This window comes from Rattus norvegicus, chromosome 17 (genome assembly GCF_036323735.1).
Source record: "Rattus norvegicus strain BN/NHsdMcwi chromosome 17, GRCr8, whole genome shotgun sequence".
NCBI classification, from domain to species: Eukaryota; Metazoa; Chordata; class Mammalia; order Rodentia; family Muridae; genus Rattus; species Rattus norvegicus.
In genome coordinates this window covers 63285676-63301291 of record NC_086035.1, presented here as the reverse complement: position 1 = coordinate 63301291, position 15616 = coordinate 63285676, and the positions used below count along the sequence as shown (strand labels likewise).

The 15616-nt window shown below is 40.4% G+C and overlaps 1 protein-coding gene across 20 annotated transcripts in view; it reads right to left on the bottom strand.

The window, feature by feature from the left end:
- Nucleotides 1-15616, bottom strand: part of Ryr2 (ryanodine receptor 2) — a 585615-nt gene that overhangs the window by 365850 nt on the left and 204149 nt on the right. For 15 of the 20 annotated variants that reach the window (XR_005495333.2, XR_010058952.1, XM_063276749.1 and 12 more), the window contains exon 4: nucleotides 1140-1160. The exons of 4 other annotated variants lie outside the window; for them this stretch is intronic. Coding sequence is in view for 14 of the 16 variants with exons in the window: in XM_063276749.1 (XP_063132819.1) it covers nucleotides 1140-1160 (21 nt within the window). In the remaining 2 variants the exon portion in view is untranslated. The remainder of the gene's footprint in view (nucleotides 1-1139; nucleotides 1161-15616) is intronic. One more of the 20 variants, XM_063276750.1, reaches the window with a different exon arrangement.

The window sequence follows — 15616 nt, the reverse complement described above, 5'->3', positions numbered from 1 at the left end:
TCAAAGAGCAGTATAGATGTCATCAACATGGAAACGGATAAGTTTCATCATTAGAAACTGTTCAGACGTAAATGGCTGCAAGGGAAACAAAAGGAGGAAGAAATTGGGACTATCCGCATGGACACACAGTTCTCGGGGATCGCTTGGAAAGTCCCCTGGGCAGGGTGGGCGAGGTGAGGGAACAGGAAACACTGTCTTTAAAGAAGCAGGTCCCAAGATAAGGCTGGAAAGAGCTGGGCCCCGAGATAGAGATGAAGAGAACCAGGCCCAAAATAATGATGGATGTCGATGGCAAAATGGAGTAGCAACTTCAGTCTGTCTCAAGAGACCCCTCCTATTAAGTCAAAAGCAGGTTAGAGCAAAACACTAAGAAAAGTTGTCACTGCTTTGAACTGGGGGACAAGCGGAGTGGGGTGTAAACCCTGCTGTGAATGATCTATCCTCAAACCTTGGAGTATTAACAGAAGGAACATGGATCCTTTTGTAGATGTATCTAAACTGATTCCCCGCTCTTTGCCTCCCACTCTTCTCTTCCCACTCACCCATAGCTCCTTCCCTGTATCTCTTCTCTTTCCTTACCAATTTCTCCTAACAGATGAAGAAACAATACCAATGCCATTGTACTGTAACATAAGCCGCTGACAGCAAGAACCTCAGATTGTCTCCGGACATCTGTAACTACCCTTCTGTATGGCAAAGCCATTCCCTATTCATCTTCGTTTCTCAAGTTTGCAGGAATACAGGAAAAGCCTTGCAGCTTTCTCTTAAAACGTGAACGAATATTGAGGCTGCACTGCGGCACTTTCGAGATGGAACATTCACTTCTGTTTGACGAGACATATTGAATGTGAGTTAGCAAAACCCTTCCTGTGGCCAGAGACACACTGACATTTGTATAATTAAGGCCAATTATATGAAATGATCTGGTTTGGAGTGGAAGAGTCCTGTTGATGGTGATGATAATTCAGAGACACAAAAGGTTCTAACTGGTGACCTGTGAAATGTATTCCTCGTAGCCGAGCAGTTAGTTCAAACACTAAAAGAAGCTATGCTAGGAAGCAAAATTAAAAAGCTCAGAGGCAGCAGCTAGCATGCGCTTTTCAACCACAAGTCCTTTGCAAATGCAGGGGAACACATACCCATTTTTCCACATCAACCTGCTGTGGAAAGAAAAAGCCAAATTTTTTTTTAAAAAATACAAAACAAAATAGAAGCTCCTAACAATGTTTCCAGTAGCTGTCTAAATCAAGTAAATGTGACCCCTGACTCAAAATCTGCTTCCCATTTTAAAGAACACACAACAGTGTTCAAACTTTTCATTACCAGCAATTCACCTCAGTGCACAAAAGCAATCTCAGTTAATCAAGGAGTCCCACAGGTATTCTGCTAAAAATGAGGCAGGTCCAGAAGACAGCCCAGTGAACTCAAGGCTGGGCTGAGCTGAGCTGTGATGGGATTCACAAGCACAATCTGCCATCTTGGTGTTAAGAAGCCCTCCCACCAAAATGCATTTAATTATAAAGGGCAGTAACAGTTTGGACACATAGCGCTTCATGGTAACTTCCCTTACAACAGTAAAAGCAGAATTTCTCTTACCTCATTCTTTTGAGCACAACATAAAATTTCACAGTGGAAAAATCAAAGCATATTTGTCAAGTAATTCTGACATGACACTCAGATCGATTTAAATTATTTTTATTACTGAAATGAATAGTATTCTAATCATAGTGTGACTCTTAAAAAAACAAAATAGGTGATGTTAGTTATTATACCCTCAGCATAAAAGGCGGGGGAAAAAAGCAAAATCACATGTCAACAAGAGTGTTGCCTTTCAGAATGTTCTTGGATTCCATTCTGAAGGGACATACTCAATTCTAAAAGTAAATCTCCACCACTTACCCCTGGGATAGAATGTATGGTTTGTGTCCTGTGAAAACGGATGTTTACTACCTACTCCTCACGCATAAATCTTCATGCATAAATTACTTTAATTTTTTTCTCCTTAGAAAGTTTCATCAATCAGATAAAGAGCTAAAGCCATTTAAGAGGAAATCCAGGGCATGGCTAAGTAGCTCTACGGCTTGTAAGCAACCTTTGTTAAATGTTATAAAATGATGTTAAGGCTGAGAGTGGTGGCACAGTCCTTTAATCCCAGTACTCAAAAGATAGAGGGGCAGCCAGTCTCAGTGAGTTTGAGGCCAGTCTGGTCTACACAGTGAATTCAAGGCCAGCCAGAGCTACATAGTGAGACCTTGTCTCCAAAGAAACAAACAATAAATAGAAAGAAAAATCAACGTAAATAAAGCCCTTACAAAACGCCAAAGATCTTTTAGCACAGAGCATCCTGGCTATCTGAGGGACGTGTTTAGTTGCCAGAGGCATCTGCTCTAAGGTCACTCCCTCCCTTACACTCTAAAGAAGTGTACACTGCTCTTCTGAAGGTCCTGAGTTCAATTCCCAGCACCCACAAGGCAATTCACAACAGTCAGGGGTCTTCTGGTGTGCAAATGTACATGTAGACAAAGTACCCATGTGTGTGTGTGTGTATATGTATGTTTGTGTGTGTGTGTGTGTGTGTAAATTTAAAAAAAAATCTTTAATAAAAAAAGAAGTCTCCTTCAGAAAAAGAAACAAACAGCCCCCCCCCCCAAAAAAACCCTGTCATAATGAAACCCAATTCTTTGTAAGGTAACAAAGGAAGAAAATTGTAGTTCAGCTGTCACAGATTGTCCTGCCTCCAAATGGACCAATCTTATATTTGTATTCTTACAAGAAAAAAATTTAAATTATTATTTCTTTTCCATATTTATCAGGAAAATTTTAATACTACAAAAAATTAACAAAATATATATTACCATCATGTTCATATTTAAATGCTAGACATTCACACCATGTACAGGCTTATATATACCAGAGGAAAGATAAACACTATAGGATTTCTCAGACCCAGGGAATCAAGTCATAGTTAACTGCAGCTACAGGAGTTTTAATAATTATAAATCAGGAGTTGATGAGGATGACACAACCCATCCTCTCTCCAAATACCCAGAGGCAGACGCTTAACAACAGCAAGTGCTAGGCAGTGAACAGTCAACTAGACACACAAGACGAGGACCACAGGGCTGTAACAACACACAAGCCAGACAGAGTGATTTCATGACAGAGCTCTTGCCAAAGTCAACATTAGTCACTTTTTACAATTCCTGAAAATATCAAGGAGAGAGAAAAAAAAAAACAATTTCCATGAGGGTAATCCAAGAAATTCACACACACAAAAGAAAAAAATCTCTGAAAACCTCATCAGTTTTAGAATCTAAGCAGCCACCAAATTCATAAAAACATAGGAGAAAAAAATGGAAGAATGGACATTTTTCTAAGAACGTATTATATCCTCGGGGGGAGGATTATTATTTTGTTTTGTTTTGTTTTTAAGACAAGATTTCGTATAGCTCAGGCTTGAACTTGAATCCAAGCATGTCCTTAGATTTCTTTTTCTTTTTCTTTTTTTCGGAGCTGGGGACCGAACCCAGGGCCTTGCACTTGCTAGGCAAACGCTCTACTAGGCAAACGCTCTACCACTGAGCTAAATCCCCAATCCCTCTTTTTCTTTTTTTTAAGATTTATTTATTTATTATATATAAGTACACTGTAGCTGTCTTCAGACACACCAGAAGAGGGCGTCAGATCCCATTACAGATGGTTGTGAGCCACCATGTGGTTGCTGGGATTTGAACTCAGGACCTCTGGAAGAGCAGTGTTCTTAACCGCTGAGTCATCTCTCCAGCGACCTTAGATTTCTAATCCCTCTGCCCCACTTCCCACATGCTGGGTTTATAACCTGCTCAGTTTATTCAGGAATGAAGTAGAATCCAGGGCCTTGTGCATGCTAAACTAATCCTTAGCGCCGATTACTTGGAAGTTTAAAGAATATATTAATCCTATCATGCTAGAGGAAATACTGTAATATTTGTAGCAGATTATACTAAGTGTTTTATCATATGATCAATAATAAAAAGGAACCTTCACTTTTAAAACAAAACAAAATTCTCTTAGAAAAAATGCTCATTTAAATGTCATCTTGACTTAGCATAGGACACAGCCAAAATACAAAATAACTCATGCTGAAATTGGCATTGTTAAAGGAAAAAAAAAAACACAATTCCTATACCATCTCTGTTTTCAGTTTATGCTTTAATTATAAGTGAACACACAAAGGGACGGAAATCGCGTAACCTTACACAGTTTGTTGCTGCTGCTGCTTGGAATTCTCTGTGTCATTCTGTTTGAGATGGTGTTATGCAGTTACTCTTTCTGGTCAAACACTAGGTTCCAAAGAATCAGGAAGCTAGTGAATTTTACAAAACACAGAAAGTCACAAGACAGACAGGCCCTCCCCCTGCAAAGTATAAAAGGTTGCTGAGAAGACAGTCCCAGAGAGCTTCCTGCAAATCTACACCCTGTCAACTACCCTCCCTGTGTACAGTAACAGTTACTATGACAGTTGTAGTCTTAAACCCACGGTTGACTGACTTAGGTTTCCCTCACCATTGTGCCTGTCTTGACTCACTAAGTATCTATCACCAGAGTCATAGAAATCTATGATCATTGCATGTGCCCTACAAATCGCCTGTTTCCTGCCCTATCACTCCTCTGTCAGTAACACTGATACTCCGGCCATGCACACACATTGTCAGACTACTGCTTTTATTTTTCCTGTAATTTAATGGGCTCAACAGCATGCATTTGTCAATCAAGAAACAGAAAAGGCAGTATGCAGGCCTCCTGCATGTTCAGCCTCCTCAGCCCTAATTCAGGAATCTTAATCTGAATATTGTATTCACTTACATTTAGCTTTATTGCTACATTATATTTATCATTGTATTTGTATCCTGTTGGTCTCCTGGTCTTGTTAAATTGTTACCAAAACCTGACTTACAGAGTTAGGGATGGATCTCAGTGGCAGAGCTCCTGCTGCCTGTTACCTGCACAGCTCCTAGCTTGATCCTCTATCCACACCACCCACACCTGCCCCCAGCAACTATACCACAGAGAGAAGGGAAGAGGAAATAGGGAAAGAGAAGGGAAAGGGAGGGGAGGGCGGAGGGAAGGGAAGAGACTGAAACAATTTACATTTCATAATTTTGCCTATGAAAGCACACAATTAGCAAATTAATTTGCCATATTTAGAGAGCAGAAAGCCACCGCCACAATCTAAATTCAGAGCAGATTAAATCCCACTATGTTCTTAAGTCTTTTCTCTTCATTCTTCTCTTTTATGTTAATCAAATATTTGGATTCCATTTCCCCTAAAGGTTGCTGTGTACACCAGTCTTCTTCACGCTAAAGATGACTTAGGCGTGGAAGGCATTTAACATTCTAGTACAAATCAGTAACTTCAGCATGTTCCAGGAAGAGCAGCTTTTTGTCTTCCCACTTTTTGTGCTATCATTCATTTCAACAGCAGGTATATATTTACTATTCTCATTTATGTGTACATATGCTCATATCTGAGTGTATGTGCACCACATGTATGCAGGTGATTGTATTAGAGTCCCATTGTATGCTGCTACACTAGTACTGGGAACTGAACCCAGGTCCTCTGCAAGAATGGCCACTCTCTTAACTTCTAAGCTATCTCTCATACCCCATACCATGCATATATATATATATATATATATATATAATATTAAACCCCCAAGTTTCTGGAAGTGTTAGGCATACCTCGAAGGATTTCTTTTGTGCTGGATTCTGGCTCCATATCCCCTAGCTACCTTGGAAGTTTCCATTGTCTCTGAACCATATTTCTTATGTAACATAATACCTCTTATTAGAGTGAACAAATTCTAAATTAGTCATTTTTAAATGTTCCTAGTTTAAGGCCTTTTAAATTTTTATCCCCAAAGTCACAATACTGGTCAACTGCTCTCTGGAAACAATTACTGATTTTTTTTTCCTCTCCAAATGTTTCCTGCTGAGTCTGACACAGATGGGAAACCATGTAAAACAAACACTGCTTGGGTTTGTAAATTTCTTTCCCTGTAAAACTTGCTATGTATTGTATGTGGACTCTGTGATACCAACTATTTCTTAAATGACCCGACTGCCAATCAACACAGAACTAAAAGAAATCCACACGGCTATGTTAGAATGCTAACGCTTAACAGTTCAAGTTCAGAGTTTTTCCCCTGAATGGAAAAATTCTACTTTTTACTGTGGGCCTTCTGTCTAAGGCTTTCCAGCATGCTTTCCTGCCTACTGGACATAACAGCCACGAAGGAATCTTTCAATTCTCCTTCTGAACTCATCTTTTAAACAAATATGTATGTGGGTGGGTCTGTGCTTGAGAGTTCAGATGCCCAGCAAGGTCAAAGGAGCAAGTCAGACTGCCTGCAGCGGGAGTCACGGGTAGTTATGAACCTCATGGTACAGATGCTAGGAACTGAGCCATGATCCTCTGGAAGACCAGGATCATACTCTCTCAAGGCCGAGCCATCTCCACACATACTTCTTTCCCACAGTATTATGCATTTTATTTCATTTTATTTTATTTTTTTAAAAAAAGGTGTATTTACTTTTATATGTATGGACATTTTATCTGCACGTATGTCAGCGTATCATATATACGCTTTACACCCGTTTATACCAGAGGTGGAGGATGGATCCCCAGGAACTGGAGTTAACAGATAGTGGGTGCTAGGAGCCAAGTCTAGTTTCTCCACAAGAGCAGCGACTGAGCCATCTTGAGCCTCTTAGTACATACTTCCAAATGACAGAATCGGAGCGTCTTTAGACCTCAAACTGAGGCCTCTGAAGTGTTTCCAGGAACAGGCCAAGTAATTTCAAAATGGAAAATGCAAAGCAGTAAAGGAGACCACATAGACACAGCATCCTTATTAGAGAGATTATAAACGCTGAGGCCATATCTGCCCCTGAGAATAACGGCTGTGGTGTGTATTTTTAAACTGCATGAGACTGCAAAATTCTACTGTCAGTTTGAGAAAAAAGTTTTTTACCATAAATTTAATTAAGCAAATGAGGCCACAAAAGCAAGTCCAGTAATTTGCTGAATTATATACATTAGCCTAACTTCTCTTTTTACTCTGCTTTGTATTAAATGACCCACAAGGCTTCCATTTTGCCAGATCTGTCAGTCATGACTAGTCACCTCAGGAGTCCTGGACCCTCATGTGTGACCTAGTTCAGCAAAAGGTACTCATAATTTTTATTCGGCAACTTATTTTTCCCCCTCTTAAAGCTTAAAGCAGGCAGTAGAACACTGAGATCGCCTCAATTATCCCTGTTATAGAAGCAGGATGGTGGCTTTATTGTTATTTAAATGATCCCTGAATTTGTCTAAATTCAGGGAAATGTGTACACTTTAAGCCAACACTTCCTCTTATGAAGCAAAGAGTATGTCAAAGTGGTTCTTGCAGAAGATTTCATGTTAACAAATTCTAATGGTGGGTCCCTAAGTTAATAACAGGCAGCTGGCTGCTGGGTGGGCAGTTTATCAGGATTACTAAGCACAATTAAATGCTACAAGGAATCTCATTTGAGACAAATAAAAAAATTAGAAGAACATGAGAGGGGAAAACGCAGCCACTTAGGATGGACCTCATTGGACGGTGATACATTTCTATAATAAGCGATCATTGTTATTTGGGGACTAATAATAGACACACTTGTGTGGCATAAGGCTCAGCTTTGCGTCTCAAGCCTGGGACTGTGTACGGCTTTAATGCATTTTAAAAGACTTGATAAGCAACACAAAGGAAGAGAATCATCAGCCATGGATAATGATAGGCTGTATTACTTAACTATTAGGGAAAAGATCCTAGGTATCAACCTTAAGGAAACTTCAGGTCTGCTGTGAATACCCCTAGACGTCATGGAAAAAAAATCCTTAAACCCCAGCTCTATAAACTGTGAAAAAAAAATTGATGTGTGCAAAGGTGAACCGTGTTTTTACGGTGGCTGCAGCCCTCTTCCATAACTCCTGGGCCTCTTCCTTTACAACTAGACACCTACACATGCCAAGAAGGGCAGAGCTGCATAGACCAGAAGATGACTTATAAATTCACAGTCACATTCACAGTACTCAGGGGATGTGCATCAAGAGTCAAGACCCTCAGGCACTCCAAGGGATCAGGGCATGTGCAGGAAGCATGTGGGGACTTCAGATGTGTGCACCAGGCTCCACTTAGAGATATGGGCTTATAGGAATAAGAAATGTCCCCTATCATACCCAGATGTGACTGTCTAGAAAACACAATTAAGATGAGGAACTAAACCTCTAACCTTGATTATCATGGTTATCATCTTCTAAAGAGCTTCCATCGGTCTAAGTAAGAACTAACTAGTAGCTATCAAATAAAGTCAAGACACTGACAACTCCCCTACCCACTCAGTGGTAGTCTAACAAAAATCCTGGCACGTTATAAACTCTCTCTTCCATAAGGAATCTTTGGTCACAATGTTTTATTATTACAGCAGCAGAGAAGCAAACAATACACCAGCAATTCTGCAATAGATCATCACATGAATTAATCCTATTGTTTGTTTGCTAGGAAGTAGCTATATATAAATATCCATATTTATATATAATAATAAATAAGTATATTTATAGAGTAAGCACACAAGAAATCTGAGAAAATGTCCAAATTGAACGGTTCTAATCATATCAAATAACCTATACATTCAGATTCATAATCTAAGACAGCCCATAACTCTGCCACTGTGATTAAATTATACACCGATTAAACTGACCCCTTATTGAATTTGACGCTGGAGTCTGTGAACTACTTCAGTCAAATACAGACTCACACAGCCTTTCCTCCTGAATATAAAGAAAACAATGTCTATGAATACAAGACGCACATTTCAACCACAGGCTTCCACATTCTATACATGACAAGAAAATAGGTGAGGATCAGCAAAGCTGTGCACCTGGAAGGTCGTTTAGGAAATTACACTCCCATTTATTTTAAATTACAATTCCAATTCTGTGTGTGAAGGAAAAAAATGTGTTCACATACATGGGCTTTTAGACACAACAGAGAATAACACATCTATCAGGAAAATTTCCGGGCTCCTCCCTGAAATGGTTGTCTTTAGTTTTACTTGAGAGGGATGTTCCAGAAATCAGATGTAAACAGAACCCAGCCCTTCAAGACACTGTAAGTTACAGTAGACATCTGAGAACAGAAATTTCTCATACAAAGAGGTAGTGACATGGTACTAGCTACTACGGAAAGCATGAGTCCATTAAGCATTTCGTAGATACAAGGGTGGACTGGAGGAGGTCGTGCTGGGTACTCGGAGCTTCCCCTTGTATTTTGAAGAATGTATAGAAATATTGAATGTGATGGCCACTACTAATTGTCAACTTGAGCGGATCTGTAATCACCTAGGAAACAAGTCCCCAAGATCAACTGAAGAGGGTTATGATCATTAGTATTTGGCCTTGAACGAGATGGGGTAGTTATCTTAACTAGATTAAACTAAAGTGGGAAAACTCACCCTTTGTGAGTGTCACCATCTCATGGTTCCAGTCCTGAGCTATAGGTTAGTGGGCTCCCATGTCCATTCCACCACAAGACTCAGGTGGCTCTGGGGGACAGGACATGGGAAGTTGACTGTGCTTACCCCATGGGTAGGTGTTAGACTGTAAGGAAGCTTCGGGACACTGTTCCAGGGGTGGCGAAGCACAGTCTGAGAGAGGGACACAGCCAGAGCTGGCTCAGTGGTCCACGGGCCTGCAAGGAGACCATGGAATTCTTAGGCTCTTGGGCATCCAGGAGCTGCTGGAATGCCTTGGAAGAGCTGAGAACAGAGTGGTGGCCCTTAGGCTGGATCTAGGCTGGGGCCGGGGGGGGGGGGGGGGAAAGTGGATGAGTAAAACCACTTCTCAGAGTGGTCCTGAGACTAAATACCTTTTGTAGGGAGGAGTGTTTGGAAAAAAAAGGTGATTGGCTAAGCCTCCAGGCCTTTAGGTACCTCATTATAAATAGGATATGTCTTGAGCCTACTGACCTGTGGTCACATCCTCTACCTGTGGAGGGGTTTGGGGCGTTGCCCTTACATGACTGATGGTCACAAATCTATGGACAGCTGTGGACTAATGACAGGCCTGGTTTCCTGGGAGTCAGGCCAAATGCCTACCATCCCTTTCAGGGTCACTGGGTTTTCAAACCTCCTCAATTGGGAACCAGGGTGCCTTTCACTGTCCCTCAGTGGACTGAATAAGAGAAGTGAGCTGAACAATAGTGTTCATCATTCTTTGCCTCCCAATTGTGGATGTAACCTGATCACCTACCTTCCTCCCTGCCTCTGTGCCTTCCCCGCCATGGTGGACATATTGAGTCAAAATAGACCCTTCCTCCGTCTGATGCCTTTACATGATAACAAGAGCTTTAACTAAACACACCTGATTACACTCACCTCTGCTTCAGCTAACAGAATTAATAAACATGTGAGTTCTAGGAATGTAAGAGGATAGCAATGTGTCAAGCAGTGTATGACAGTGGTGGTCATTTGTTTGAAGAGACAGAGGGAACTGACAACTGAACCTGTGGATATTTGCTGTTCTGAGTGAAATGATGTGCTGATCCAGATGTCATTGAACTACTCAACAGAGAAAGCATACCAATTCATGAACACACCCTAAAGCCTCCCGTGTGTGTGTGTGTGTGTGTGTGTGTGTGTGTGTGTGTGTGTGTGGTGGGGGGCGGGGGGGGAGCATGCCCTGTGTCTGTCACAGATTTAAGTCTCATGACTCCATGAGGGAGATGCTATTGTTTTGTCTTACTCTATAAATAAGGAGACTACGGGGCACAGAGATTGCTCAGTGGCCTACCAGGGTTGGACTTGAGTCTGCTGTATAATCCTAGTACTTGGTAATTACAAGACACAGCATTAGACTCCCCGAATTTCACCTTTTGATCTTGCACAGGTACAAGATCATTTTTTTATGCAATTGCTTATCTGAAATTGGTACCTCAAGGCTCAATACATGTACTCATAAAAACTCACTTATGGTGCTTTGATATTTTTTAAATGTACTTTAAAAAAATTCATCTTCCAGTGAGTTCACCTAGTAGTCTTTTCATGCACCTTTGAGTATTCTCAGAGTACACGACTCAAAGAGATGAAATTTTATGAGAATAAAATTTAAAAGTTGTTAATATGTCACATCCTACAACTCATTTTTTTCACACAAAAAAATACAGGATCACCTTACATCTGCTAGCTCGACCAACAATTAGGCCACTGGGGCGTCCCTGTCCCTTTCCTTAGAAGAAAAAGTTATTTAAAAACAAGCAGTATGCTTATAGTTTTGTATCGAATAAACTATTTGAGTAAATGGAACCATTCATGTGACTTTACGAATACCTCTGAACCAGGTGTCATGGCTCTCACCTATAATCCTAGCACCTAGGAGTCTGAGGCAGGAGAATTTCTGTGAGTGTCTATTATACAAAGTGATTTTTTTTTCCTCAGAAGATAAAGAATATTGGTGAAAATATCATATGTTTTCATTCCAGAAGTTCCATTTTCTACATGAATTCTAGAGAATAGCATAATAATTATTCCTGGAAACAAACTTGAAATTATCTCATGCTAGTAGTTTTGAGAGTAATCCTAATTGCATGGAGGAGGAGTTTAAAACTAAGAAAAAAAGCCAGAATCAGAAATTAGAAATCCTATATACTTAACATAGTCCTCAAGAAATGTAGTTATTTTTCTGACCTTGCAATCACAGAACCATCAATGGCAAAACTCACATTAGTCACTGTTAGATCCATAGGGACTTTATATGTCATAGCTTATTTCCAAACGTTAAAAAAATGGTATTAATTAAATGAGTGACTGGAATTCAATTCATTCAAGATTCATCTTGATATTATATTTTCATAATATTTATCATCTCCTAATTTTATTTACTTTAAAAGCATCACTTGTAACCTATAGTAAACCACTAAGATCCACAGTGAGATATGCCTACCATGACTTAAACTGAAGAAGTGACAGAAACACCAACATACTTCCCCATCTGAGAAGAGGCTATATGGGATGGGCAGACTCTGGCTAATTCTAATTACATCTTCCTAGATTATGCTATAGTTACTTTTTAGTGTCTAATTTTAATATTTGGCTGAGAACTTCATACGTGAATACTGCATCTGCTTGACTTCCCCAGCTCCTACTACATACACCCTTCTTCCCAATTCATTTCTTCTTCTTCTTCTTCTTCTTCTTCTTCTTCTTCTTCTTCTTCTTCTTCTTCTTCTTCTTCTTCTTCTTCTTCTCCTTCTTCTTCTTCTATTTCTATTGTTATATGCATATGTAAATATGTACATAGGTATATACAACCTACTTAATTCATTTAGCATTGCTGGTAATGAATGCAGGGCTGATCACTTGGGGTTGGACAACCTATGTGGGAACTGATCTCCTGAAGCTCTTCATCTAGGGGTAGGACCTTCTTGACTATCCCCTACTCAGCTTGTCATGTCAACTGGTATTGTCATTATGTTGGTTTGTTCAACCATAGCTTAAGATTTGTGGGTGCAATTTCCCTCTCATGTCTTGGGGCCACTATCTAGCAGCAGACATCCTCAGCCTCTGACCCTTATTTCCTCAACTTTCACCTGCATTTAAGGCTCACAGAAAACTTTACATACCTTGGAATATAGTATATTCCAGGTAGCAGTCAAATAGTCATAAGTCAAGGCCAAAATGGGCAAGGTTCTATAGTCTTCTAGAACCAAAGACAACCAATACCAAATGACAGAAAGGACAGGTAATATAAAGTGTTTTTTTTTTAAAATACATGCTCCAAAATAGGTCATACAAGTTGTGTGTTGCAGTTGTGGCATTAAACAAAGGAGAAGCCTTTGCAGCAAATGCTGCAAATATTGTTAGAAAGAAGCTTCAGTAAATCTCCTGAACAAGCTCTTCCCACCACTGTGTATCACTTCTCACTTGGCAGGTGTGCCCACAGAAGCAGGTTTCAACTATGTGTTTAAAAATGAAGTCATATAAAGAGAAGGGTATGTCAACTATTTTTTTTTTGTAAGTTAGCCAAGATGAAACCAACCTCAAGAGCGAAAAGTTAAACAAAGGGTTAAACTCTTTGAAACTAGAATAGCAAGTGCTGTCACTGTGTTTTTAACATAATGACATCATCATTAAGCTGCTCAGCTCTGTGTGGCAGACCTAGAGTGTGGGAGTAGCCAAGGTTCCAAAGGAAGGAAGCCACCACGATCAGAAAAAAGGTAGGCAGGGCTGAGTTCCAGAACAACCGTGTGGGTTGCTCATGTGTGAGAAGTAAGAAAAGGGTATGAATAGAAATCTGTATAGAGACAGGATATCACATTGTAGCCCAGACTTTCTTGGAATTCACTATGTAGCCCCAGGCTGGGCTCAAACTCAATCCTTCTGCCTAAGCTTTCTGAGTGCTAGGATTTTAGGTAAGCCACTTTGCAGTGACTACTAACTCTTCTATATCCAACATCATTTGGCCAATTCTCAAACTTGAGGACGAAGGCACACTTCCCTCTGTGGGAAGGCAGTGCTGAGATATGGCAGGGTTGGGACCCTCACGCTCTGCCTCTGAACGCTGTGCTAGAGCAATAGCCACAAAGTGATCTGTGAAGAAGCAACCCACCCTGGTGGGTTCAGAGGCAGACAAGAACTAAGAGCCACAGGAAATCCAGGACTCGCAGAAGGACAAGAAGGAAAGATGGGTATGTACAGAAGTCAGAAAAAAAAAAAAACTAAAAACTTGAGCAAGATGCAGTAGACACAGCACAACAGATGCAACCTTCTGCAGCCTCGCTGGGCTCTCTCTGTTCTCAGCATCTTCAGGCATCTGTGGGCAGCGGCTTGCTGCCCTTTACTGTCGTGATTCTCTGAATTGCAAACACTGATACAATTCATCGAAAGCTTACATGTATCTCAGACCTCTATCTCTGTTTTCTCGCACAATGGACTCCTATCACTGTGGATGAAATAATCCAGAATGCTTTTGGTTTAGAGAGGTGTTACATGGCTGGGAAGAGAGGAATGCATATGTGCTGAGTCCAAGAGACTCATTTCCTAGGGCACCTGCCAGTTACACAGCCTAACCCCGACCTGATGATTGACTGGGGGGGAATATATATATATATATATATATATATATATATATATATATATATATATATATATATATATGTGTGTAACAGGGCTGTTTAAAAGAGAAACTGCTATTACTCAGTTGGGAAGGCTTCCTAACCTAGACCTCCTCAAGATCCATTATGATGTATCCCACACTGTTCACACCACCCCAACATCCTATACAGGACAATGGTTCTCAACCTTCCTAATGCTGTGACCTTCTAATACAATTCCTGATGTTCTGGTGACCCCCAACCATAAAACTGCCTTCACTGCTACTTCGTAACTATTTTTACTACCGCTGTGGATCATAATGAAGCTGTACTTTCTAAGGGTCTTAGGTACCCCCTGTGTGAGTGTCATTTGATTCCCAAAGGGGTAGCAACCCACAGGTTGAGAACTGATGCTATGGGCGAGTCCTACCACACTCTACATCCTGACTAATGCTTATGGCAACCATGTGGGGCTTTGAAAGATGCTGATCTAACACCTCACACGGATGTCTACTGTAACTGTGGTAGACATTTTCTAGCTAAAGAACAACTCAAAACTCGACTAAGTAAAAGCACTGTGGCAGCGATGTGTGTGTGTGTGTGTGTGTGTGTGTGTGTGTGTGTGTGTGTGTCCAGAATTCTAACAATAAAAAGTTAAAAACACAACTCCCTAAATGCTACTTTAAATTGTTTCCTCTGGGCACGTGATATTGCCTAGTTCAACCTCATGGATTCAGCTTGTGCAAAAGCGACGTTGAGAAAAAGCGGCTTTGTAACATACATTTTTAATTTAGGGCAACTGAGGTAAGCCAGAATCCACAACAATGGGAAAGCAATAATGGCAAACGCAGATAACTGCTTAGAGTTTTGTTTGTAAGGGCAGATTCAAATTTCAGCATTGTTAGGTCTTCATGTTATTTTAAAGCCACAAGAGGTTGTTCCAGAAAGAAACCAGCTTCACCTTTTCATAACTTAACTCCACTGCAACAGAATGCAAAACCTTGACAAAGGAAAGATAAATTCTAAAACCTTCACACCTACTGATATGGGAGGCCTGTGTTTTGTAGTGACCAAAAGTGACTTTTGAATAATATGAAGCGGGTGTCATATCTGAGGGCTGGCAAACCAGCTTTCTGTACAATGGCGAATGAAATCACCATTCTTTCCCATATTTAATCATTATGTTAGAACTCTTTTCTCTTCAACATACTCATTTTATTTTCTCAGGATCTATACCTTGTGGTGGAATTGCTAGACCATGTGACAGTTCTATTTCTAATTTTTGGGTCACCCTCAAACTGTCTCCCACAAACACTACTGAAACGTTCACTCCCAACACTGTGCAAGCACACTCCCTCACAGAATTTCTTGAGATTTAATTTTTAAATCAACTAAATTGGTTACGGAAAAGCAAAATATTGTGAGATGGGTACAGGATGGCCATGTTAACACTTGAGCTCCGA